The 24,317-nt window shown below is 63.7% G+C and overlaps 1 protein-coding gene across 4 annotated transcripts in view; it reads left to right on the top strand.

Moving 5' to 3' along the window:
* Positions 1-3,916: 3,916 nt before the first annotated feature.
* The window catches only part of SBF1 (SET binding factor 1), a 28,066-nt gene continuing 7,665 nt past the window's right edge, over positions 3,917-24,317 (top strand). The window contains exons 1-34 of one of the 4 annotated variants that reach the window (XM_029205708.1): positions 3,917-4,122; positions 10,859-10,944; positions 11,372-11,509; positions 11,737-11,895; positions 11,980-12,090; positions 12,721-12,826; positions 12,955-13,087; positions 13,177-13,285; positions 13,407-13,520; positions 13,651-13,728; positions 13,969-14,082; positions 14,155-14,283; positions 14,369-14,467; positions 14,551-14,755; positions 14,836-14,948; positions 15,799-15,948; positions 16,265-16,333; positions 16,409-16,567; positions 16,640-16,905; positions 16,991-17,163; positions 17,241-17,314; positions 17,389-17,584; positions 17,832-17,959; positions 18,584-18,762; positions 18,883-19,019; positions 19,129-19,336; positions 19,455-19,651; positions 19,761-19,898; positions 22,449-22,526; positions 22,782-22,954; positions 23,031-23,210; positions 23,709-23,810; positions 23,894-24,079; positions 24,149-24,275. In XM_029205708.1, the coding sequence (XP_029061541.1) occupies positions 4,068-4,122; positions 10,859-10,944; positions 11,372-11,509; positions 11,737-11,895; positions 11,980-12,090; positions 12,721-12,826; positions 12,955-13,087; positions 13,177-13,285; positions 13,407-13,520; positions 13,651-13,728; positions 13,969-14,082; positions 14,155-14,283; positions 14,369-14,467; positions 14,551-14,755; positions 14,836-14,948; positions 15,799-15,948; positions 16,265-16,333; positions 16,409-16,567; positions 16,640-16,905; positions 16,991-17,163; positions 17,241-17,314; positions 17,389-17,584; positions 17,832-17,959; positions 18,584-18,762; positions 18,883-19,019; positions 19,129-19,336; positions 19,455-19,651; positions 19,761-19,898; positions 22,449-22,526; positions 22,782-22,954; positions 23,031-23,210; positions 23,709-23,810; positions 23,894-24,079; positions 24,149-24,275 (4,669 nt within the window). In that variant the 5' untranslated portion in view covers positions 3,917-4,067. Of the gene's footprint in view, positions 4,123-10,858; positions 10,945-11,371; positions 11,510-11,736; positions 11,896-11,979; positions 12,091-12,720; positions 12,827-12,954; positions 13,088-13,176; positions 13,286-13,406; positions 13,521-13,650; positions 13,729-13,968; positions 14,083-14,154; positions 14,284-14,368; positions 14,468-14,550; positions 14,756-14,835; positions 14,949-15,798; positions 15,949-16,264; positions 16,334-16,408; positions 16,906-16,990; positions 17,164-17,240; positions 17,315-17,388; positions 17,585-17,831; positions 17,960-18,583; positions 18,763-18,882; positions 19,020-19,128; positions 19,337-19,454; positions 19,652-19,760; positions 19,899-22,448; positions 22,527-22,781; positions 22,955-23,030; positions 23,211-23,708; positions 23,811-23,893; positions 24,080-24,148; positions 24,276-24,317 lie in introns of all 4 variants that reach the window. The other 3 variants (XM_029205707.1, XM_029205710.1, XM_029205709.1) reach the window with 3 other exon arrangements.

Genomic DNA, 24,317 nt, shown 5'->3' with positions numbered 1-24,317 from the left:
AAGAACTGGGTGCTGCGGCGTGCAATCGGCGGGGCTGCGTCCCGCCCGCCACCTCTAGGTCCCTGGGCCTCACCTCCCAAATGTCCGCGCCAATGAGTGGCAGGGGCCTGGACAGAGGCGATTTTGAGACCCCTCCTTAAGAGGTCCTAGCAGCTCTATTCCTAAAAACTCTACCCTCCCCCCACCCCGCACCATTACTGAAGTATTAACTGGTTTTTGTAAGAAATTTAAATAAGTAGAAAGTGAGAACCTCTCACTGCCATCCAGTGGGTTCCTCTCCCAGGTCCGGATGGGCGCCCCGTTCTTGACTTTCTCTTGTGTGCGTTTTGTTGAGGGGGGGTTGCATCCTGTGTGTGTGTGCACTATATACAGACACCTATGCATACATAGGTAAAAATATATGTAAATATAGAGACTGCCATTCTTTCTTATGGTTGGTCCTACACCAAAATGTAGGTGTTCTGTGACTTAATTGCTCCTTTATTGGGAAGCAGTTAGGTGATTTCCAAGCTTTCCAAGAGCAGGAACCCTTCTTCCTGAGCCTATGGATGTGTCTCTATAGGATCCTTCTGCAGACATGGGAATTCTGGCTGAAGGTGAGCCCGTGTTTGTGTTGACAGATGGAGCCAAACTGCTCTCCACAAAGCTGATGCCCTGTCCACCGATAACGGACTTGGTGCCAGGGTTCTTCATCCCTGTGTCCCTCTGGGAGGGGACAATTACCCCATCACACGCTCACACATTCTGGTCATCTGAGCATCTCTGCATCCACTTGTGTTTCCTCTTCTGTCTTCCCTGCTCCGGTCCTGCCCCCTCTTAGCGGGTCATCATGAGTGACCTGGTCACTCTCCGTCCCTCCTTCTGCACATGCCGTGGGAGCTCAGCAAACATTAGCTGGATGAATAAATCAACAAGTGGTGACCACCTGCCATGTGAAAGAGCGGTAGGGAAGCGTCAGCAGGTATTCCCGTTTCTATTTATTTATTTTTACCGGAAGGAGGGTGGGTGATGTGATCACATTTATACTAGAAAAGTGGAGTTCAGCAGGGAGGTGGGTGCTGAAGGGCTGGCAGGAAGGGTGCAGTGGGGACAGAGAGAATGGGTCAGAGAAACAGAGCAGAGCAGGGGGGCACATGAGGAGGGTCAGCCCACCCACCTGCTGATGCAGGGAGAGTGGGGGGAGGGGTTAGCTACCTGGGGGACATCCCGGTAGGGATGTCTTGCTGGCCTCCAGCGTCCTGGGCCTGGGGCTGAAGAGAAGGAAGCCCTGGAACACAGTCTGGGGAGTTTTGGAGCTGGCAAGGCTCTGAGAGGTGAGGAGTGTGGTGACCATCACCCACAGAGAGTGAAGAGAGAGGACAGAACCCGGCGTGGGAAGAGGGGCAGGCAAGGGACCCCAGGGGTGGACCCGGCTCTGCAGCTGCTGCTTCTCCCACCAGCACCCCCGTCCTCCCTCAATCTGCCTTCCACAGTGCTGCCAGTACCGTCTTTCCAAAACACATGTGACCGTATCACTCACCCCACCAATAAAGAAGAAATAGATAAAAATTTGCAGTCTCTTAGGCCCTTGGCCACTGCACTCTTTCTCTCAGAACACTGGCTGCCACCACAGGCCTAGGGTCTCATTTCCCCGACAGCCCACAGGCAGGGTGTCCTCTGGCGTCAGGCTTCAGCCTGGGAGCTTATTTCACCCCTATCCCTCTTGACTGGATCAGAGACGCCCTGTGATCCCACAGCCCCTGCACAGCAGCTCGTGGCACTTGTGGTCTGTAACTGTCCATGTGCCCCCCAAGGGGAAATCCACGGGCTTCCCCCCACTGATCCTCAGTGGAGGAGCCGCTTCTGCGGAGCCACTCAGAGCACCGCTCACCCATGGAAACACACAAGAAGCAGACCAGAGGTTCCCCTGGAGGAATGCTTTAGAGAGAAATCATCGTGGAGCAGGAAAAGCGAGGGTGGCAATTGGCTGGGCAGACAGCACCTAGGGAGGTTTTGCTTGAGTGTTTTAAGGTGGGAGAGACCGAGTTTAATCCCGATGGCGAGGATCCACAGAGAGGGAAAGATTGAGGATGGGGGTACCTAGCAAACAGCCAGAGGTGGGGAGGGGGCAGGAAGGGCAGAGCCTCTGTGGTCGCTGTGGAGGGGGAGGCGGGGGTGAGGGGGGCAGACTTGGGGTGATGCAAGTCTGTTTTCTCTGTGGAGGAGGGCAGTGGGGTCATTTCTGAGACACGGGAAGGGGGTCAGAGGAGACTGCAGAGAGAACAGAGCTGACCAGATGTCAGCAGCTGGGCAGTGGCGAGAGTGCATCCACAGCTGGGGCCGCGGTGTCACTGTGGCTACTCTGCACCAGCTGGCGCTGCAGGCCTCGAGGAGACGGACGGGCAGGACTGTGCGTGGCTGGGGTTTGCCAGGTGAGGACAGTGAAAACTGTCTGGCAGGGGGCAACGATGCTGGCAGGATGACAGGTGACTGGAGCCACACTGAGAGGAAGCGGGCAGCAGCGAGTGCCTCTGAGGGTAGCATGGGCAGTGTGGTAGCAAGGAACTTGAGTGGGGCTGTCATGGTCTAGACGTGACCCCAAACCTACCCTTGACCCTAAGGTGCTCAAGGAATGGGCTCCTTGCAAGGAGGGCATGAGAGTGGAAGAAAATGGAGTGCAGGGTCCCCACCATCTCTGTGGAAGAGCCAGTCCTGGGCTCATGTGCTAGGCCAGAGGGCTTCCCTGGGACACTGCCTGCCCGTGCACAAGCTCAGTGGTGTGGTAATGTGGCGGTGAGGACCTTTTTGGGTGTAAGTGACAAAAGCTAACTCAAGACAGCTGGGGCAAAAAGGAGGGGTTCTCAGCCTATCTACCCAGTACCGTCCAGAAACAGAGGAGGCTGTGACTGGGCATGCGCCCAGAGGCAGGGAGGGGAGCCTGGTGGTCTTCCCCCTCAGCGCTTGTCTCTGGGTTGTGTTCCACTCATTCTCCAGGCGGGCCCCTGCGAGGGGATGGAGGAGGAACGCCAGCAGTTTGTTCCTTCGTAGGTTCTTGAAGCAGCCAAAGTCACCCCCAAACAAGTTCAACCCTGCCTCCCCCTCCCAGCCCGTCAGCGAGCAGCCCTGAGGCTGCCCCTCCCCCACCCCATCTCCTCTCCTAGCGTGTTCTGCCCTAGACTCTGTGTCCCCTTTGCCCATCCCTGTGTCACTGCGGGGGAGGCCCTGGCCGGCCCCCGCGCTGAGGGTGGTGGGCACTGTCAGGGACGCCGAGTGGTGCAGCCTTCTCCCAAGCAGCGCACCCGGGCCCTGGCGCCTCACGGCCTAGTACGCGGCTCTTTACGGCAGGACGTGCAGCGCGCCTTTTAAAAAGTACATGTGTTAAAAATAAATAAATGAATGAATGAATGAACGAATAAATAAATAGAAATTAAAAAAACAAAAGTACATGTGTTAAGCGTTTCACCTCACTTAGACTGGGCTTCCAAGTGGGGCCAGAGCCCTCCTCAGGCTGGGAACCCCAAGGGTAGGGCCTGGGTGGGTACTCCCCCCATCACCAGGCTGTCAGCCCCAGGGGATGGCTTAGGGCCCCAGTTTGGGAGACCTGTGGGTAGGGCCGGGCCTTCCAGCAGACTGACAGCGCCGGGGTAGAGAGCCCCGGGAGCCACGCGGACCCCAGACAGAGCTCCCAGAGGCGGGGCCCGACCCCTCTCCGCCCTGCGTGGGAGCCGCGACGGCGAGGCGCGCTCTGACCCGGCGCGCGCCTGCCGCTGACCCGCCCGAGCCGCCGTCGCTGTCACCGCTTGAGGGTAGTGAGCGGCTGAATCCCGCCCCCGGGAACCGAGCCCGCGCCGCTGGTCCAATGAGGGAGCTTCGCTCCGGACCCCGCCCGCGGGGGGGCGGAGCGAGGCCGCGCAGACGCACGGCGCGGCCGGGCGGGCCGGCTGGCTGGGAAGATGGCGGCTGGAGCCCTGGCCGCAGCCGTGGAGCGGGCCCGAGGCGTCCGGGGTGCGCGGGCCAGGGCCGGGGCCGGGCCATGAGAGCGCCGTCCTCGCGTCCCCGAGCCGCGGAGCCCGCCCGCGCCCCTCGCCATGGCGCGGCTCGCGGACTACTTCGTGCTGGTGGCGTTCGGGCCGCACCCGCGCGGTGAGTGCCGGCGCGCGGCCGAGGGCTGAGGGCTGGGGACCGGGAGCCGGGGAGGATCAGCCGGGGCGGCGGGGTAGCCCCAGGGTCAGCCGGGCACCTGCCGCCCTGGTTAGGAGTCCGGGGTCGGGGGTCACGGAGGGCCGACCTCCCCGAGGTGGGCAGCGCGGCGAGACGGGGCGGGCCGAGATTGCCCACCCCAGTCAGGGCAGAACCGGGCCGACAGCGTCTCGGCGTCGCCCCGGAGGTGGGAGGGCCCTGGGGCGGCTCGGCCTCCCGACTCCCAGTTGGGTGGGATGGGCTCTCTCTGCTTTGGCGGACTGCCGGGCGGCTCTGCTTCCAGGGGCACGGAACGTTCACTTGCAAGCCCCTCCTCTGACCCCCAGTGCCTCTGGTCTGGAGCCTCCGGCCCCTGTGCCGTGTCTCAGGTACAGGAGGCTGGGGAGCATGCAGAAAAGGGGTGGGGTTCAGGGACTACTGCTTGAAGAGGTGGTGTTTGAGTTGGAACTCGGAGGACTTCAGAGGGAACTGTGGAGAGGAGAGAGAAGAGTGTTCCTGGCAGAGGGCCTGCCGACTTCATGCCTGCAGCCAAGCCCTGGGTGGGAGAGTGGTGTGGTGACTGGTGCCGATGGCCAGGAGGTCCGTGTCTAGGGTCAGCGCCCGTGTCTGAGAGCCCTTCAGCCCAGGGGGTAGGAGAAAACAGCCTGACAGTGACATCAGCAACAGCCGTGGAGACAGCAGTGTTGGGGTGTGCACTCAGCGTGCCAGGCCCTGCACAGCCCTTTGTGTGCGTGATCTCACTTCTTGCTCCCAGCAGCTCACCGAGGTTTCCCTGTCGTTGCCCCCATGTGTAGAGTGCAGTCAGGGCAGAGAGGTTGAGTGCCTGGTCTGAGCCCCCAGAGGGGCTGGGACTCGCACCCAGCCTACCCCAGAGCTAAGCTGGGGTCTCAGATCCCAAACTGCAGGAGGGCACGCGTGTCACTGGGGGGTGGGGTGGCTGTGTGGTCAGGCTGGGGCTGAACCTTGAGCCTGAGAGTGGGGTCGAGACCCCCAGTCTACCCTGCTTCTTGTCACCCCAGCTGCCTCTGTCACCATCCAGGACCCGGACTTGCACTCCTCTTTGCTTTTCTTCTGGCTGAGCCTGTACCTTCTGGACTCCACACTCTCCAGACCCTCCCCGCGCCCTTTCACTCAACACTCGCTCCTCCTCTCCACTCCTCCTGTCGTATCCATCCCGACACCCTCAGTCATGAGCATGTCTCTCCCTTCAGGGAGGGCGTTCTTGTAGGCAAGGACCAGTTGTCCTCGTCCTGCAGTCTGCACGTGGCAGGCTCACTGTCAGTGTTGAACAGGCCCAGAGGGAGAGCTGTCTGCTCCAAGGCATGTGGGGAGGGGGCAGTGAGGAGGACATGCCAGCTGCAGCAGCGGGGTGCACTGGATCCAGGGAGACAAGGCTGGCCAAGGTGCTGCCCCAGCGTGAGGGCCCCCAGGCTGCGTGCCAGGGCAGGGGCTGCATGAGCAGAGTGAGCTTGGAGGCTGAGGACGCCGAGGGCAGTGTGGGAGGCATGCTGATGGTGGTGGCAGCTGGAGTGAATGTGAGGAAGGTGAGAGGAGGCATGGGTGGGCTCCGTGACAAGCTGGCTGGAGCCACACGGGCGGTGGGCACCCCAGGTGTGTGTGGCCTCTGAGCAGAGCAGGGGAGAAGGCTGGCGCCCACAGTGCCTGCTCACCCCAAGTGACCGGAAGGAGTGATTCTCAAGATGTCCCCTTCAGTAGGGCTGGGGGGCCATGGAGCCCCCTAACCACTGTCTTCCGGGGTTGGAGCTGGTCAGCTGCTGGCTGGCTACCCAGCCTCAGGGCCTCCCTTGGCATGACTGGTCCATCCCTGTGAGGAACAAGCCCACGAGCTGGAATCCCGGCTGTGGGGCTGAGGGCAGAGCGAGGTGGTGGGGGAGTCTGAAGCAGAGGAGCACCGCATGAGGCTCAGTGGTCCCTGCTTTGCCACTTGATACCTCTGTGACCTTGGACCAGTCTTTCGGCCCTCCGCACCTCACCTTCCTCATCTGGGGGTAGGGTGAGTGACACAGACCTCCCAGGCTGCTCTGAGCACAAGGTGGACATACACACGTGGAGCTGTTCACACAGAAGGCTCCAGGAAGTGATGGGTGTCTTGTTAATGCTGAGCAGCCAGTGTGTGGACAGCACTTGGCACAGACAGTGGGCACCTCTGCGGGAGGTGGCACGCAGGCACCCGTGCGTGCTGGCAGGCCTAGGACTAGGCTAGGGCAAGACATAGAGTCTTTTGGGTTCAGTGGAGAGTGCCGAGTGGTGGAAGGCTTGTCCTTGGCCTGGATCTGGACACCCTGTGCGGACCTTCTGGGCGCTGAGTCCCGGAGTCCTACCTGAGGAAGCACCCTGCTTTCATGGTTACTACCTGGCAGACCGCTCCAGGCAGGAGGGCAGGGAGGGGACTGGGTGGTTCCCTTCCATTCATCTCAGAAGGTGTAGGCTCCTCCCTTGGTGAGTTGGGGGAGCTCCTTCACTAAGGACATGGGGTTAGCCTGTATTGCACCCTGGCCCAGCCCTGGGGACTTTGTGGGGGCCAGAGAGACTACCTTGCCCAGTTCCTGGCCAGGGAGTGCCCTGATGGTGGTCAGCTGATTTTACACAGTGTGACCAGTGCCGGGGTGTGTCTTTGATCTGACCAGATGGCCGAGTGCATATCTGCCAGGGAGGAGGGGCTGGACCCCTCCTGCTGCTGGGGGTTCCACCCCCAAACATCTGAGAAGAAGACTTTCCACCCCTGGCCTGGCCTCTTTTGGTCCTGACCATGTTGAGCTGGCCACATTCCTCGGCCCCATCTACTCTCCTCACCCATGTTCCTGCCCTCTCTCTGGAGCAGGTTGGGGCTGTTTGGGATGGCCTTGGCTGGCTCCCAGCCCCACCCTGGGAGCCCGAGGGTCCAAGTCCTTGGGTCAGAGCCAGTCGGGTCTGACCGGGGAGGTTGGAGAGGTTGCAGCCCCTCTGCACTTGTCCTGTGCTGTGGCCAGCTGGGAGCGGCCTGTGTGTGGAGGTGTGTGTTGAGGTGGGAGGTTGGGTTTGCAGCAGGACGCTGCCGTCCTTCGTAAGGCCCGGCTCGTCTCAGGGTGTGTGCGCTGGGTGTAGGGAGGGGCGGGCAGCGGAGGGCGCCATCCTCCCTCGCCTCTGCCCACAGCACATGCTGGCCTGGGCCGGCCCAGGCATCGGAGCCTGGCACTGGTGATGGCGTTGCCAGCAGATGACGGACGTGAGCTCTGTGTTCCCTGCCCCGGGGCTGGCTGTGGGGACACAGCTCTTGTCCCCATCTGTGTCTCAGGGGATCTCTGTGCCCTTCCTCCTAGGGCCCCCCCAAGTCCCGCCCTGTGACGCACAGCTGTGCTGGTTGGATTAGTCCTGTCACCATGGGGTGGAGGTGTCCTCTCTCTTGTCTACCCCGAGGTGGGGCAGGGGACTCAGCTGCTGTAGGTCCCCTTCATGGCCTCAAGAGCTCGACTGGGTGGGGGACACTGGGAGATGTGGCAGAGCCCTACCCCCACCCCCAGGATTCAGGCCAGCAGCCAGATTGCAGCCCGGCCCCTGTTGGCACAGAGCTGAGGCATGGGCTGGGGTCTCAGAGAAGGGTGAGGGAGTCAGGACGCATCCACGGTGAGCCCTTACAGGGAGGGCCGGCGAGCGCTGGTGTGCCTTGGGGCTCCGGAAGCTGCCCTGGACTTCCTACTGAGGAACCTGTTTGCCTGTGGTGTGTGAGCGGGGCTGATCGTGGCGGGAGGGTGGTGCAGCGGCTGTCTGTGATCAGCAAGCCCTAATTAGGCCGAGGGCTGTGTAGCGCTGGATGCGGAGATGTAGCTTCTTGCTCGTGGAGCTCCTGTCTGGCTCAGCTGGCCAACAGGTGCACCAGGAATCCCAGAAGGCTGTGTTAGAGGGTGGGAGGTTCTTGCGGTCCCACTGCAGGCCCCAGACTTGGGCAGGGTGCAGAGAGCTGGCTAGAGGAGGTGACGCTCTTTGGGCTGAGACCTGAGGGCCAAGTTTGGGACCATCATGGCCCAGAGGAGGAGCTGGCGGGGGAATGCTCACCTGCCCAGCCTAGTGCCATCCTCCCCGCGCCCCCCCCCCCAACCTCTGTAGGCGGCCTGGACACCTCCAGGAAAGCCTGCGCTCAGTTCTTTGGAGGGTGGAGCCCTGCACGTGGGAGTAGACGTTCCCCACGATGAATGGGGTAGGGAGGGTGGGCAGTGGCCGGTGGCCAGCCACTCTGCCCACTTCCCTGGGGGAGAGGCTGTGGAAAGCAGCCCCCTGAAGGCCACCTGCCCACTGGCTTCGGGAGGGAGATGGGGCAGAGGCTACTGTCCCCATCCGCACACACCTCCCTTCCTTCCTCCTCCTGCTGCCTCGTGGCAAGAACTGGGTGAGCCCTGGGTGCCAGCCAGGGCTGAGCCGAGATGGTGGTTTGGGGCTGCACCCAAGTTGGCCCTGGGGGAGGAGCCACAGTTTAGGGTGAGCCAGCCTGGGCCTGTTGAGGGTGGCCCTTGGGAGTGGGCCTGGATGGACCCTGGGGGCTTCGGGGTGTGTGTGTGTGTGTGTGTGTGTGTGTGTGTGTGTGTGTGTGTGTGTATGTGGAGGCACCAGCAGACACCTGTCCTCCCCCACCCTGTCTTGTCTGCCACCTCCTCTCAGTGTCAGTGGTGGGAGGGGGAGGGGAGCAGGAAGCTGAGGTTTGGTGAGTCAGAGTCACAGCCCCTCACTACCCCTGCTCCCCCAGCCAGCAGCAACCTGCCTGCTGCTGACCTTTTTGGTATTGCCTCCGTGATCCTGGAGAGTGGCGGGTTCCTAAGATTGCAGCCCAGCTCCTCTGCCTCTGGGGGCCTGGGGAGTGTGTGCTCTTGGGCTGCTGGGGTCCGTTTGCCAGTGCCCTTGGGTCCAGGCCTGTGCCCAGGCCCCCAGCTCGGTCTGAGGCTCCTGTGCCCACTCAGGTCACAGGTGGACCAGGCAGGCTGGACGTGGGACTGCATCTCACAGGTCCTCAGAGGCTGCACACGGGGGCTTTCTGGGCCTTCCCTATCCGCCCCTGCTCTTCTGCTGGTGTGGGCAGTAGTGTTGAGGCTGGTCTGAGCGGAGGGCTGGACCTGCTTGTCGAGTGTGGGAGGTGAAGGTGGAGAGCTTTTGTCTTTCCTGCTTCAAGCTGCTGCCATGCTGGGTGGGAGCTGGGGGCAGAACAGGGACCCCCGTCCTTCCTCCACGACGCCCGGGTGAGTGCTTCCCCGACTTGACCCTCGTCACGCCTCCAGGTTTGTTTCCATAAAGGGTGGGCAAGAGGCAGGGGCCTCCAGCTGGCCCTGCCAGTGTGGACTGGACCTGGCAGCACTGCCCTGGGCATGGAGTGGGGGAAGCAGACCGGAGGGGGCTTAGCGGGCCAAGTGGCTTTGGGAGTGGAGGGGTTTCTCTGGGGAACACATGGGGAGCTAGCAGGCTGGGGGTGCAGGGCCATGCCCTTCTCCCTGGTCTAGAGGACCCTCAGGGCTGCACAGGGCAACCTGGTCTGTGGCTGTGTGCAAGGCGGCCTTTGCAGGCAGGGAGCAGGCCTGTGCGCCACCACCTTCAGGGCTCGGGAGAGTGCTCCTGTCCTTCCTGGCAGCCCCACCCCTCTCTGGCTGTCTTCTGGGACCTTTGCTTGTCGCGTCTGCCTCTTGAGGCAGCGGGGACAAGCCGCAGTTTGGGGCTGTAGGCACGGGTGGTCCTTCCGCCGGCACAGGTGGCAGGTGTGAGACCCTTGCACCTCTCAAGTGGGCCCAGGGCTGGCAGGTGAGGCGGAGGCAGGGAGCAGGGCTGTGGGCCGAGTGCCTAAGCTGGGCGCTGGCTGTGGAACAGTCGGGAACAGCTCTCCCCTTGCTGGAGGGGCAGGTGCTATGCAGTTGGGCGGGCACGCTGGCATGTGGCAGGCTGGGTGTGGGTTCTGGCTGGGGGTGTTGACACAGTGGGCGGGACCCAGGAGGGGGGTAGTGGGGGTGGGAGTATCTCCCCCTGCTCCCCTGGGCTGGGGCTCCTGTGCCCCCTTTTTTTTTTTTTTTTTTGAGGCTCTCACAGTTTATTTTATTTTATTTTATTTTTTAAAATTTCCAGGTCATTTAAAAAATTTTTTCTTATTGGAGTAGAGTTGATTTACAATGTTGTGTTAGTTTCTGCTGTACAGCAAAGTGAACCAGTTATACATATACATATATCCACTCTTTTTTAGATTCTTTTCCCGTTAAGTTCATTATAGAGTACTGAGTAGAGGTCCCTGTGTTATACGGTAGGTCCTTATTAGTTACCTGTTTTATATACAGTGGTGTGTATATGTCAGTCCCAATCTCCCAATTTATCCCCCCCCCCGCCCCCCGCCGTAACCATAAGTTTGTTTTCTGCATCTGTGACGGGCCTCCTGTGCTCTTGGTGCCTGGCCCAGCCAGAGGCTTGCAGGGACCCCGACCCCACAGCAGGGGCTTCTCTCCATGCCCTCTGGTGGTCCTGGGGTCTGTGGCTGCCTAGGGGCCCCTCCTCACAGGACTGTCTTTAGGGAAACCATAGGTTTGGGAGCTGGGGCTGGCCTGGTGCCACCTGAGGGCCAGGATGGGTGAGATGTTTCCACTCGGACCCTCGAGGCTTCTGACTGGGTGCAGGTGTGGGAGGTGGGAGGTGCTCTGACCCCTGCTCCTGCCCTCAGGGAGTGCGGAAGGCCAGGGCCAGATCCTGCAGCGCTTCCCAGAGAAGGACTGGGAGGACAACCCGTTCCCCCAGGGCATCGAGCTGGTGAGTGTGGGCGCTCCCCCAGGGCCTGGAGCCGAGGGCTGGGGTGCTGAGACGGTGGGGGGCAGGCACCGTGAGGACCCCGCTGGGTACAAGGAGACATCAGCTGCATTGGAGAACGTAGGGCGGGGGTGCAGGCTTGGCTGGCCGGGCGCTTGGTGCCCACATCACGTCTTGTTGTCGCTCCCTCTTGGTGGTGGGGACCATGCCCTGCATCACAGGGTTCTCGCCCCGCACAGTGAGGCCGGAGGCTCTTACTCCCTTTTGTGTGGGAGAAGGCTGAGGTCCAGGAGGCAAGGCACGTGGGTCACAGAGCAGGGTGCTGCTGGCTGCACTGGAACCCGGCCTCCAGGCCCTGGCTGTGCAGTCCCTCGCAGGCAGGGGGCTAGAGGGAACTGACTGCTGACCCCCGTCCCCTTCCTCCCGATAGTTTTGCCAGCCCAGTGGGTGGCAGCTGTGTCCCGAGAGGAACCCGCCGACCTTCTTTGTTGCTGTCCTCACCGATATCAATTCTGAGCGGCACTACTGCGCATGCTTGACTTTCTGGGAGCCCGTGGAGCCCACACAGGTAACCCTGCATGGGCCGAGCCTCTGACTGTGGCCGACTCCCTCTATCCTGTGTGTGTCTCCCTGTGTGTGTCTGGTCCTGGTGACCCAACCCCACAAAGGCTGAAGTTTCCAGAGGGCCAGTCCTGTCTGAGTCACCTGTGTCCCGTGTCCCCCTTCACCACCCCCCACCCTCCAGGCCTCAGGAGACCTGCCTGAGAGCCTGGCATATGGGGCTTCTGTCCACAGGAAGGGCTGTGCACCGAGGACACTGCCGAGAGGGAAGAGGAGGCAGGTGAGGGAGGCCCAGTGGGACTGTCAACCGCAGCTCCTGGCCCGCCCGGCCAGCTGTTTGCTCCAAAGACGCTGGTGCTGGTGTCTCGATTGGACCATGCGGAGGTGTTCAGGGTGAGGCGGGCAGCCGGGCACAGGGCAGGATGCAGGGTGCTCCCGCTGGCTGGGCCGTCATTCCCCGATCTGTGGTCCTTGCAGAACAGCCTGGGTCTCCTCTACACCATCCATGTGGAGGGCCTGAACGTGGGCCTGGAGAACGTGGTTGGGAACCTGCTGACGTGCATCATCCCTCTGGCCGGGGGCTCACAGGTGGGTCAGGAGGCAGCTGCTGTCCACCTGCAGCCACAGGACCCGCTGGTGCCTGAGGCCACGGGGTGGGGCCTGGTAGGCGTTTGGAGTCCAGCCTGGGCGGAGTGCGGCCCCAGCCTCGGACACTGTCCTGCGTCTTGGTGCCGCCGCCTGTCCTCTTTTCTTGGCCCTGCCTGTCTCGTGTCCCATGTCGCATCTGGCTCTCCACCTGGCACCCTTTGGTTCCTCTGTCCTCTCCCTCCTTGGGTGTGCCTGTCTCTGGGTGTCAGTGTTGGCTTATCTGTCCACCCCCCCCGTCTGTGTCTCCGCGTGTGGGTGTGTCTAACTGTGTCTCTCTGCCTGTCTGTCCCGTGCAGCTGGACTCTGTTGAGGACGGAGTGGTACGGATTCTTTGTTTCTTCTGCCCACCCAGGCCCCGTCCCCACCCCAGGTCAGAGGCCCAGAGTTTTCTCTGCAGCACTGCTTGGGCCGACAGAGGCCAGGCGTGGCCTTTCCCTTGTGCTGTGCGGCCCGTCCTGGCCAGTCCCACCTCGGGGTCTGTCATTCCCCCAGGCCCGCCTGAGGCTGTGAAGCTGGGGGTGGCCCAGGTCTGGGTGGAGCGGCTGAGCACCGGTCCCTCTCTCTCCACAGAGAACCATCTCTTTGGGGGCTGGGGACCGGCAGGTCATCCAGACCCCACTCAGCGACTCGCTGCCCATCAGCCGTTGCAGCGTGGCCCTGCTCTTCCGCCAGCTGGGTGAGCCTGGTGCCCAGCCCCACAGCCCCACACAGTCCTTCGTCTCCCCTCCCGGGGCTGGCGGACACACAGCGAGGTTTCACCGCAGGGCGGGCGCCTGCGCCCTCTAAGCCTGTCCTCCTCCTCAGGCATCACCAACGTGCTGTCTCTGTTCTGTGCGGCGCTCACGGAGCACAAGGTGCTCTTCCTGTCCCGGAGCTACCAGCGCCTCTCGGACGCCTGCCGGGGACTCCTGGCGCTGCTCTTCCCTCTTAGATACAGGTGCTGACCTTACCGTTGCCCACTGCCCCGCAGTCCCTCTGCCCCGCCCCGGCCCTCGGGCTGTCGCGCTGAGCCTTGGCCCATTGCAGTTTCACGTACGTGCCCATCCTGCCGGCGCAGCTCCTGGAGGTGCTCAGCACGCCCACACCCTTCATCATCGGAGTCAACGCTGCCTTCCAGGCAGAGGCGCAGGAGCTGGTGAGGGCCCTGCTCGGCGTCTGCCTCGCTGCTCCAGGCTGGGCTGCTCCAGGCTGGGCTGACCCCAGGCCCTGCTGACCGGCCCGTGGCTCTCTGACCTCTCGCTCCCTTTGGTCCACAGCTGGATGTGATTGTAGCTGATCTTGATGGAGGGACGGTGACTGTGCCTGAGTGTGTGCACATTCCACCCCTGCCAGAGCCACTGCAGAGCCAGACACACAGTATTCTGAGCATGGTGAGGCAGGACCGGGGGCCTCGGGGAGGCTGGTGCCTCGGGCAGGCTGGGGTGGGGTCACTTGGTGGCCAGAGGAAGCCAGAGCGTGGGGCTGGTGTGCAGCTGACCCTGCTCCCCGCTGCTTCCACAGGTCCTGGATCCAGAGCTGGAGCTGGCAGATCTCGCCTTCCCTCCACCTACGACGTCCACTTCCTCCCTGAAGATGCAGGTGGGGGTCGCTGCCCCTCTGGGGGCCCAGGCCCACCCGGTGCTGAGCGCTCCTCCAGGGGGTCGCCAGGGCCGCGTGGGGTGGGTGTGAGCCTCGGAGGGTCCTGCACAGGAGTGGCCATCGGCACCGAGTCTTAGAGGAGGCCCTGTGGCTTGTGTGGAGGAAGCTTGGAGGGTCAGGAGGGTGAGGTGCCTGGAAGGCTCAGGGCCTGGCACTCACCTGCCCTCACGTATGCCCCAGGATAAGGAGCTGCGTGCCGTCTTCCTGCGGCTCTTTGCTCAGCTCCTGCAAGGCTACCGCTGGTGTCTGCACATGGTCCGCATCCACCCGGAGCCTGTCATCCGCTTCCATAAGGTGGGCGCCAGGTGGGGGCGGGGCTGGGCAGAAGGTGAGTGCCCGAGGGGCTGATCTCTTTGTGCACCGCAGGCAGCCTTCCTGGGCCAGCGTGGGCTGGTGGAGGATGACTTCCTGATGAAGGTGTTGGAGGGCATGGCCTTTGCAGGCTTTGTGTCGGAGCGCGGGGTCCCCTACCGTCCTACGGACCTATTTGATGAGGTGCACCCCGACCCCAGCTGGGAGGAGCCGCCATCACCCCCCTCCCTGCCCCAGCCAGCCCGCCTGACCCTGCTTCCTCCCCCAGCTGGTGGCCCACGAGGTGGCACGGATGCGGGCGGATGACAGCCACCCCCAGCGTGTCCTGCGTCATGTCAAGGAACTGGCAGAGCAGCTCTACAAGAACGTAAGGCAGGCGGCACGAGGGGGCGGGTCACTGTGCTGCCCTGGCCCGGGGCTGCTCGCCCATCCTGCCTGTGTCGCCCCCAGGAGAACCCGTACCCTGCTGTGGCCATGCACAAGGTGCAGAGGCCAGGGGAGGCCAGCCACCTGCGGCGGGCGCCCCGGCCCTTCCCCCGGCTAGACGAGGGCATGGTGCAGTGGATCGTGGATCAGGCCACAGCCAAGATGCAGGGCGCACCCCCGGCCGTGAAGGCCGAGAAGAGGACCACCGTGCCCTCAGGGCCCCCCATGAGTGCGTAACCGGGAGGGGGAGCCTGAGTGTGGCCGAGGGTGCACGTGAGGTCAGAGGTGAGCACGTTCTCTGCTCCCCAGCCGCCATACTGGAGCGGAGCAGTGGGCTCCACGGCAACAGTGCGCGCCGGCTGGAGGTGGTCCGGAACTGCATCTCCTACGTGTTCGAGGGGAAGATGCTTGAGGCCAAGAAGGTGAGGGTAACCCGGGCACAGGGAGCGCTGGGGGCTCTGGGTGGGGGCAGCCTGGGCCAGGGCAGCGGCTCTCAGAGGAGCCCTGGCCCTCGTTCTCCTGCAGGCGGCTGGAGGGAGCTGGGCTGGCAAGAAGGGCAGGTGGACACCAGGTCCACCTCAGAACAGCTGGGTGCAGCCTGCTGGGGAGGCTCCGCGGGAGGAATTTTCTTCAACTTCTAGTTGTCAGAATGCTCTAAAAGTCTCTACTGTTAAGTGTCTTCTTTATCGCTCACAGAAACTAGTGTCGACTCACACGTGTCTTTTTTTTTTTACTTGCAGAAAGTGGAGTTCATTTAGCGTTCTGCCCTCTGTGATGTCCACTGACACTTTGGGTCTCTCAGGACAGCCAGTTTGAGTCTGTCTTGTGTTTCACAGCTGCGTGGTTCTCTGTGAAGCACCTAGTTCTTAAACCAGCCCTTTATCGGGTTCCTGGTTGTTTCACAGTGTGCGGGAGTATCAACAGGACAAGTGCAGCCCTTTCTGTGGCCCACCCAGTGCTGAGCCGGCTGCTGGCTCTGCGTTAGGCTTGTGCGTTCTAGGCGCTGGGGCCCTGGCCGGTCATGGGGTCTCGCTCAGAGCACTGACAGTGTTGTGAGGTTCGTGTGCGGGGGGCTGGCTCCACTAGAGCGTTGGTCTCTCTTGGGCATTGAAGCCCCAATCTGGGCACACCTGACCGGATGGCTTCCGGTCTCCTCTGTGCTGAGAGCCTGGGCTCTGGCCCCCACGTCTGGGCCAGGCCTTCCCTGTGCCTCAGGGCACGGTTGGGTCCACATAGGCTCGTGCCCTCATCCCCTTGTTTCCCCGTCCGCAGCTGCTTCCGGCTGTGCTGAGGGCCCTAAAGGGGCGTGCGGCCCGCCGCTGCCTTGCCCAGGAGCTGCACCTGCATGTGCAACAGAACCGGGCGGTCCTTGACCACCAGCAGTTCGACTTCGTGGTCCGCATGATGAACTGCTGTCTGCAGGTGAGGCCGGGCCTCACACCCTGCTGGCGCTGTGGCCACAGGGTGGGGCCGGGCAGGGCTTCCCCGGCCTACCCATAAGGGTGCATCTTCTGGCGGTGCCGACAACTGGGGAGACCCCGGTCTGCCGGTGAGGGTGGCGTGGGGAGAATCCTTGTGGGAGGCTGGTGCAGGGGCCTCCTGCCCTCAACCTCCGAGCAGCCCTGGGGAGCTGGTGCAGACGGTTCGGGGACTGATGGGAGGTGCTGCTCTGTCGGCGGTGCTGGTGGGGGTGTGAATGGCACGGGGCCGGGATCCGACGCCCCCGGCCCTACTGCAGGACTGCACCTCCCTGGATGAGCACGGCATCGCAGCTGCTCTGCTGCCCCTGGTCACTGCCTTCTGCCGGGTGAGTGCTGGGGCGGACAGAGTCTCCCCAACCTCCTGCCGGCTGCACCCGCTGACTCCCTCTTGGCTTCTGCAGAAGCTCAGCCCAGGGGTGACGCAGTTTGCGTACAGTTGCGTGCAGGAGCACGTAGTGTGGAGCACGCCGCAGTTCTGGGAGGCCATGTTCTACGGGGATGTGCAGACCCACATCCGGGCCCTCTACCTGGAGCCTGCCGAGGACCGAGACCCCTCCCAGGTGTGTGGGGACTCCCTGGGCCCGCGGGATGGGGCTGGCCTGGCTCTGGCTCACGTGCGGCCCCTGGGTCAGGTTGGGGAGGCACTCACACAGGAGGACGAGCGCTCTGCCCTGGACGTGGCATCTGAGCAGAGGCGCCTGTGGCCTACCCTGAGCCGCGAGAAGCAGCAGGAGCTGGTGCAGAAGGAGGAGAGCACGGTGTTCAGCCAGGCCATCCACTACGCCAGCCGCATGAGCTACCTGCTCCTGCCCCTGGACAGCAGCAAGAGCCGGCTGCTCCGGGAGCGTGCAGGGCTGGGCGACCTGGAGAGCGCCAGCAACAGCCTGGTCACCAACAGGTGGGGTGTGGCCTGGGGGCAGGACCTGAGCAGTACAGGCCTTGGGTTGGGTGGCCTGTGCCCACTGTGCCCCTCCCCGGCCCAGCATGGCAGGCAGCGTGGCGGAGAGCTATGACACAGAGAGCGGCTTCGAGGACGCAGAGACCTGTGACGTGCCCGGGGCCGTGGTCCGCTTCATCAACCGCTTCGTGGACAAGGTCTGCACAGAGAGTGGGGTCACCAGCGACCACCTCAAGGGGCTGCATGTCATGGTGCCAGGTATGGGGTCTGGGCCTGGAAACACTCCCCTTGGATGGGTGGGCGCAGGCCAGGGCATGAGAACTGCTCTCCCCCAGACATCGTCCAGATGCACATCGAGACCCTGGAGGCCGTGCAGAGAGAGAGCAAGAGGCTGCCCCCCATCCAGAAGGTGAGTAGGGGCCGGGGAGTGGCGGGCACCAGGACTGGGCTATGTTCTGAGGCACTGCTCCTGTCCCCAAACAGCCCAAACTGCTTCGGCCACGCCTGCTGCCCGGTGAGGAGTGTGTGCTGGACGGCCTGCGTGTCTACCTGCTGCCGGATGGGCGTGAGGAGGGTGCCGGGGGCAGCAGGGGCGGCCCCGCACTGCTCCCGGCTGAGGGCGCTGTCTTCCTCACCACGTACCGGGTCATCTTCACGGGGATGCCCACCGACCCCCTGGGTGAGCCTTTGGACCCCTCTGCCCCCGCTCCCCCTGCCCCTCCCCCTGCCCCCCCCAAGGTCTTCGGGCTAGTGGGACTTCTTCTGCCTCTCCCTCTCCCCTTCTCAGGGGTTTAGGGTCTCTGTGGGAGATAGGCTGTTGTCTTTCCTCCCCACCCTCCTGGTCTACCCCATAGCTCTGGGACCGTGAGACTCTGTGACCCTCGACCCCTCCCGTCCCCCTGACTCTGCACCCGGCTTGTTATAAGTGGGGGAACAGGTGGTGGTCCGCTCCTTCCCGGTGGCTGCGCTGACCAAGGAGGAGCGCATTAATATCCAGACCCCCAGTGACCAGTACCTGCCGGACGGGCTGCAGCTGCGCTCCTGCACCTTCCAGGTCGGCTGGGGCATGGGCTGTGTTGGGTGGGGTCTGTGGGCCCCTGAGTCGCGGCCCTCTCCAGGATGCAGCATCTGAGCCCTAGTCTTGTTCTCATGAGCGGGTGTTGAGCCAGCATTGAGCCCTTTGTGATTCCTGAGTTTACAGGGAAGTCGCTGTGTCTTAGCTTGGTGTCCTCTGCCTGCGCCATGTGCCAGTTTTTGGGGCTCTCCCGTTTACCTTGCAAGGCCCGAACCCTAGAGGCCGTGTCTGGAGCGTGCTGCATGAGCCCAGCCCAGCTGAAACCTACACAGATTAGATGAAACACAAAGACTGGGTTCCTGAGTCTCCAGCTACATGCAGTCTGGGGAGCAGGCCCTCCGCTCACCCTCTGTCCTTGGGGCGCTCCTTCAGGACGTGTCCGTCACCGGATAGAGAGGCGAGACTGGCCCTTCACAGTCCCACGGTAGACCTAGCCGCCTTTCTCAGGGCCGCCTGGTCGCAGGGCCCTCACCCATCCATCCTGTTAGAAACACCCGAGTTCCAGTGATGCAGCACGGGGCGTCCCGTAGGCCTGTCCGCCTTTGTGGCCAGGGCTCAGGCCCACGGGCCTCCCAGCCTCTGAGGGCCTCATGTCTGACACAGCTGCTGAAGATGGTCTTTGACGAGGAGGTGGGGTCTGACAGCGCTGAGCTCTTCCGCAAGCAGCTGCACAAGCTGCGGTACCCGCCAGATATCAGGGGCACCTTCGCGCTCACCCTGGGTTCTGCCCACACACCCGGCCGGCCGCCCCGTGCCACCAAGGACAAGGGTCCTTCCTTCAGGTAGGGAGCTGGGCCCCAAGGCCAGAACACCTTCCCTTCGCAGAACCACTGTGTGTGTGTCCCCTTGTCCATCTCCTCACCTCTGCTGACCCTGCAACTGCACTCCTCGGGCCCCCCCAGGACCCTGTCCCGGAACTTGATGAAGAACGCTAAGAGGACCATCGGGCGGCAGTATGTCACCCGGAAGAAGTACAGCCCCCCAAGCTGGGAGCACCGGGGCCAGCCACCCCCTGGGGACCAGGAGGACGAGATCTCAGGTGGGGGTGTGGGGAGCCGTGGGCGGTCGGGGTGAAGACCCTCACGTGGAGGGGTAAGGGACCCGGGCAGCCCGTGGGTAATGACCCCCGTGTGCCTGGCCTGCCCCAGTGTCAGAGGAGCTGGAGCCCAGCACGCTGACCCCTTCCTTGGCCCTGAAGCCCTCGGACCGCATGACCATGAGTAGCCTGGTGGAGCGGGCGTGCTGCCGGGACTACCAGCGCCTGGGGCTGGGCACGCTGAGCAGCAGCCTGAGCCGCGCGAAATCCGAGCCCTTCCGGATCTCCCCGGTCAACCGCATGTACGCCATCTGCCGCAGGTGAGCAGTGAGCGCGGCAGGTTTGGTGGCCTCCAGGAGGCCGAAGGCCCAGGGGCGCCCGGCTGTGGGTCCAGAGTGCCTTTGGCCTGCTTTTCCCCTCACGTCCGCCTCCTCGCAGCTATCCGGGGCTGCTCATCGTCCCCCAGAGCGTCCAGGACAACGCCCTGCAGCGCGTCTCCCGCTGCTACCGCCAGAACCGCTTCCCGGTGGTTTGTTGGCGCAGCGGACGCTCCAAGGCCGTGCTGCTGCGCTCAGGGGGCCTGCACGGCAAGGGGGTCGTCGGCCTCTTCAAGGCCCAGAACGCGCCTTCTCCGGGTAGGCTCCCTGTTCACACTGCAGCCCGCCCCCGGCGCCCCGCCCCCGGCGCCCCGCCCCCGGCGCCCCGCCCCCGGCGCCCCGCCCCCAGCTCCACTTCCTCCCGCAGGCCAGTCCCAGGCCGACTCCAGCAGCCTGGAGCAGGAGAAGTACCTGCAGGCCGTGGTCAGCTCCATGCCGCGCTATGCTGATGCGTCCGGTCGCAACACCCTCAGCGGCTTCTCCTCGGCCCACATGGGCAGTCACGGTGAGGGTGCTCGGGGCCGGAGGACCTGGCGGGTAGTGATGGCATTTATGGAAAGCAGACCAACAAGGGGGCAGAGTGTTTGGGCTGTGGGAGCAGGTGAGTGTCCTGAGGCCCAGCTCTGACCACTCCTCTGGGGGTTTACAGAGGAGGCAGCAGGCCCAGGAATTTGGGGCATGCGCCCAGGGGCCATCCTGGGCCCTACCCCTTGCCGTCGGGGTGCTGGTGCAGGGCGACCCTTAGAAGAGCATGCTGTCCACAAGCGGTGGTCTGGTCTCCTGGGGTGACAGGCGGGGACCCTGTTGTGGCAGGGTGAGCCATGTGGATGCCTGGCGCTGGGAGAGGGTTTTAGACAGGAGACACCCAGGAGGGCCCCAGGGCGTGCAGTGCAGGCGGGGGGGGGGGTTGTGTCAGGATGGGCAGCCTCACGAGCCCAGGGCCTTGCCCCAAGGCAATCGCTTCTGCACCCCGCTTACCCTCCACCTGCCCCCATCCTGCCCCCGCATCTCCCTCATCTCCCCCCGTGACAGCCTCTCCCCTACCTGCCCATCTCCCCTCCTGGACCCTCCCTCACTGATCTCTGGTCCCTTCCGGTTCATCCTCTTGGCCCTCCTGAAAGCTGCTGGGCCTCCTCGGAGCTGCCACCTAGCCCATGTTGGTCCTCACGTTGGTGATCAGCGAGCTGCCTCTCAGTCCGTGCTTGGAGGTCTCATCACCCCGCTGGAGGCATGAGGGCTGGGAGGCTGCCCGCACTGGGCCTGACCATTGCCCAGATGCTGGCCTGAGCCAACCCCTGCCTGTACCTCAGCAGATGTGGTGACGGCGTCTACCAGGGATCTGTACACACCTGGAGCCGTCCTGGCGGTTGTGTGTGCAGAGTTGGCCGATGTCACACGAGGGTCACTTCTCTCTGTGAGACCCTTCCCCCACCCTGGCTTGTGCAGACATCACACCAGGGGTCACTTGTCGCTCAGGCCTTCCTGATTCCCTCCCTCCCCTCACACTTGTCTGCGTTTTTCTCTGCTGCTGCTCTAGGTTCCAGATGCACTGGCTCCCAGATGCATTGCTCTAGCTCTCAGGTGGGCTTGGGGGCTGGCAGGCCACCTGTGGGGCTGAGCCTTCCAGAAGCCCGGGCATCGTCCTTGATTCTTCCCTCTCTGCCCACCCTGAGTCTGTGAGCTCACCACCTGAGTCTGCAGCCATCCCCATGGCCAACTGCCCCCACGCTGGCCCAGGCTGCTCCTGCCCGTGGCACAGGGCCTCCTGGTGCAGCCGCCACTCGTTCCCGTAGCTGGAGGGCCTTCACCCCTCCCGAGTGAGGCCTGAGGAGCACCCCAACCGCAGGCACCTCCTCTGCTGCTGGCGCACACCAGCCCCCCAGTCCCCGTGCAGCCTGTAGTTCAGTGCTCCGTCTGTAGCTGTTGTTACCACTTGCTGGGCACCGGGGCCAAGGGGGCTGGGAACAGGGTGGCCAGGCTGTCCTCACGGTGGTTAATGGGGATGCTGCCCTAGGAAGCGCTGGGCTCGGTGCCACCTTCTGAAGCGGCCCAGGCCTTACTCCTCTTGGTCCTCTACTGGGAATACCGCTCTGTAGTTTGAGCGGCTTTTAGTTTTCCGAACATCAGAGTCCATCATTAAGTGTGTTTCATGGTTGCGCTGTCTTCCTGCCTTCCGCCCGCTCCAGTGGTTCTGAGTGGCCCCTGCAGGCAGCACCCTCCCCGCAGGATCTTTCGTCTCCTAGTGCCTGTGTCTTCCCTAGTGTTGCTTGGGCATCTCTGAATGTCCCCACAGCCCACTGGTGCTGCTTCTGGGTGTCCCCCGAGTTCTGGGCACGGGCCTTCCCCCTCGTTGCCTGGGGGCATACAAGGTCTCGGCTCGCCTCAGCCGTACACCGGTTCCGGTCCAGACTCTGTGTCACGAGGACACACTGTCCTCACTGTGGGTGACCATGCTTCTGCCTGCAGCGTAGTGGTCTGGCGCCATGCTGGCCTCTGGTGCCTTGCGCCCTCTCTGTAGAGGCAAGTGAGCCTGGGTCAGAGCCAGGTGCAGGCTTTGAAATCCAGAGGCCTCCTCCTGCGGGCTCCCTGTGCCTCCAGGCTGGGCCGTCCCAGCCCGTAAGCCTTGGGCCTGGTCCTCACAGGTGCTCTGTGCTGGGGCTTGGGCCTGCCTGTGTCCTGGACTGAACCACCCTCTGAGGTTCCAGGCTGGGAGCTCCCAGGCTGGGCCTCCTCTTCTCTGGGCTGCGCCTCATGGGCACCTCCTGCTGCTGCTGTGTGCTGGGCAGGGGCCGCTTGGTGGTTGCGTGTCGTGAGCAGCTTAGGCAGGGTCCTGCCTGTCCCCTGACCCTTCCTACCCACCACCGGGTCCTCTGCTCCCTCGTTTGCCCTGGGGGCCCAGAGGACCTTGACAGATCCTCACTGTCTCTGGGACCCCCGGGGGGTTCGGTGGTGACCCAGCCCTGCACCCAGTTTCTTTGGGCCACAGCTCCGCCCTTGCTGGGCGCACCCCCGGGCCTGGGGCCAGGCCTGAGCCTTCTCTCTGCTGTGCCCCCAGTGCCCAGCCCCAGAGCCAGGGTCACCACGCTGTCCAACCCCATGGCGGCCTTGGCCTCCAGACGGACTGCGCCTCGAGGTACTGTACTGACCGCGCAGGCTGGCTCCCCACTCCTGGCACTGATGGCCCCGTGTGACTGCTCAGGGCACTAACGTCCCCCACACCTGGCACTAACGGCCCCGTGGGACACACCAGCGTAACCCAGCCCTCGCCACAGCCCCGGCCACTAACAGCCTGACGCCCCGAGTCCCACCCTTGCCCTCCCTGGGAGCTCTGCCCCAGGTGAGTGGTGCCCTGGCCCTGCTCCGGTGCTCACCTGGTTTCTCTGTGCAGGTAAATGGGGCAGTGTCCGGGCCGGTGGGCGCAGCGGTGGGCTCAGCACTGATGTAGGCACCCGGCTAGCAGGCATGGGTCCCCCCCAGGCCAACGGGGCCCCCCCCGACCCAGGCTTTCTCCGGCCCCAGCGTGCAGCCCTCTACATCATTGGAGACAAAGCCCAGCTCAAGGTGACTGGGACAGGGTCCTGGGGCCAGGTGGGGGCACGGGGCCTGGGCGCGTCTCACCACGGCCGGCTTCCTCCAGGGTGTACGGCCAGATCCCCTGCAGCAGTGGGAGCTGGTGCCCATCGAGGTATTCGAGACACGGCAGGTGAAAGGCAGCTTCAAGAAGCTGCTGAAGGCGTGTGTCCCCAGCTATCCTGCCACCGAGCCTGGTTCAGCCTCCTTCCTGTGCTCGCTGGAAGACTCAGAGTGGCTGATCCAGGTCTCTCCACTGCCCCTGCCCCACCGTGGTGGAGGGCTACCCGGGGGGAGGGGATGCGATGGGCAGGGGCCGTCCGGTGCCCGCCTGGGTGCTGGGCCCCGCCACTTACCTAGAGCCATGGGTGGGCGGGGTCTGGGCTTTTGCTCTTTTGATAGTATTGGGCTTCGGAGGGGATGATGGCCACTTCCCAGTGGTGGTACACGACGGGAGGGAGGCCAGGGCCCAGCTGTGTCGGAGCCCTCTGCTCTCTGTCAGGGTGGGGCTGGGCACGTCAAGGAGAGGGGATGCCTCTTCAGGCCCAGAAGACGCTGATAGGCGGGTGGGTGGGCGGCCGGGTGGGAGGAAGCACGCTGGAGCATTTCGGGTCCGTCCAGGCTGTGCTGCCTCGCGGGTGCCCCCTGGCGTGGGCCTGCGCAGCCACCGCTCCTGTGGATGTGTGGGTGCTGGGGTCTCAGGCCACGGGCTCTGGGAGGCGCTGAGGGGCTGCGGGTCCTGCAGATCCACAAGCTGCTGCAGGTGTCGGTGCTGGTGGTGGAGCTCCTGGACTCGGGCTCCTCTGTCCTGGTGAGCCTGGAGGACGGCTGGGACATCACCACTCAGGTGCGCAGTGGCCGGGGTGGGGGGTGGGGGGCGGGTGTTGGGCCCAGTCCCCACGCCCTGCTGACCCACGGCGCTGCTGGCAGGTGGTGTCCCTGGTGCAGCTGCTCTCGGACCCCTTCTACCGCACCCTGGAGGGCTTCCGTCTGCTGGTGGAGAAGGAGTGGCTGTCCTTTGGCCATCGCTTCAGCCACCGCGGGGCCCACACCCTGGCCGGGCAAAGCAGTGGCTTCACGCCAGTCTTTCTGCAGTTCCTGGACTGCGTGCACCAGGTGAGCGGGCGGCCGTGGTGGGGGGCTGTGCGTGCTGACCGCTGGCCGCTGACTCCTGATGCCCCACAGGTCCACCTGCAGTTCCCCATGGAGTTCGAGTTCAGCCCATTCTACCTCAAGTTCCTCGGCTACCATCACGCGTCCCATCGCTTCCGGACCTTCCTGCTGGACTCGGACTACGAACGCATCGAGCTGGGTACGGTGGGGGCGGGGGCGGTGAAGGTGGGCACAGGGGCGC

This window comes from Monodon monoceros, unplaced genomic scaffold (genome assembly GCF_005190385.1).
Source record: "Monodon monoceros isolate NGI ecotype Baffin Bay Population unplaced genomic scaffold, NGI_Narwhal_1 Super_Scaffold_6, whole genome shotgun sequence".
NCBI classification, from domain to species: Eukaryota; Metazoa; Chordata; class Mammalia; order Artiodactyla; family Monodontidae; genus Monodon; species Monodon monoceros.
The sequence above is the reverse complement of the archived record's forward strand: the minus strand, read 5'-3'. Positions and strand labels throughout refer to the sequence as shown.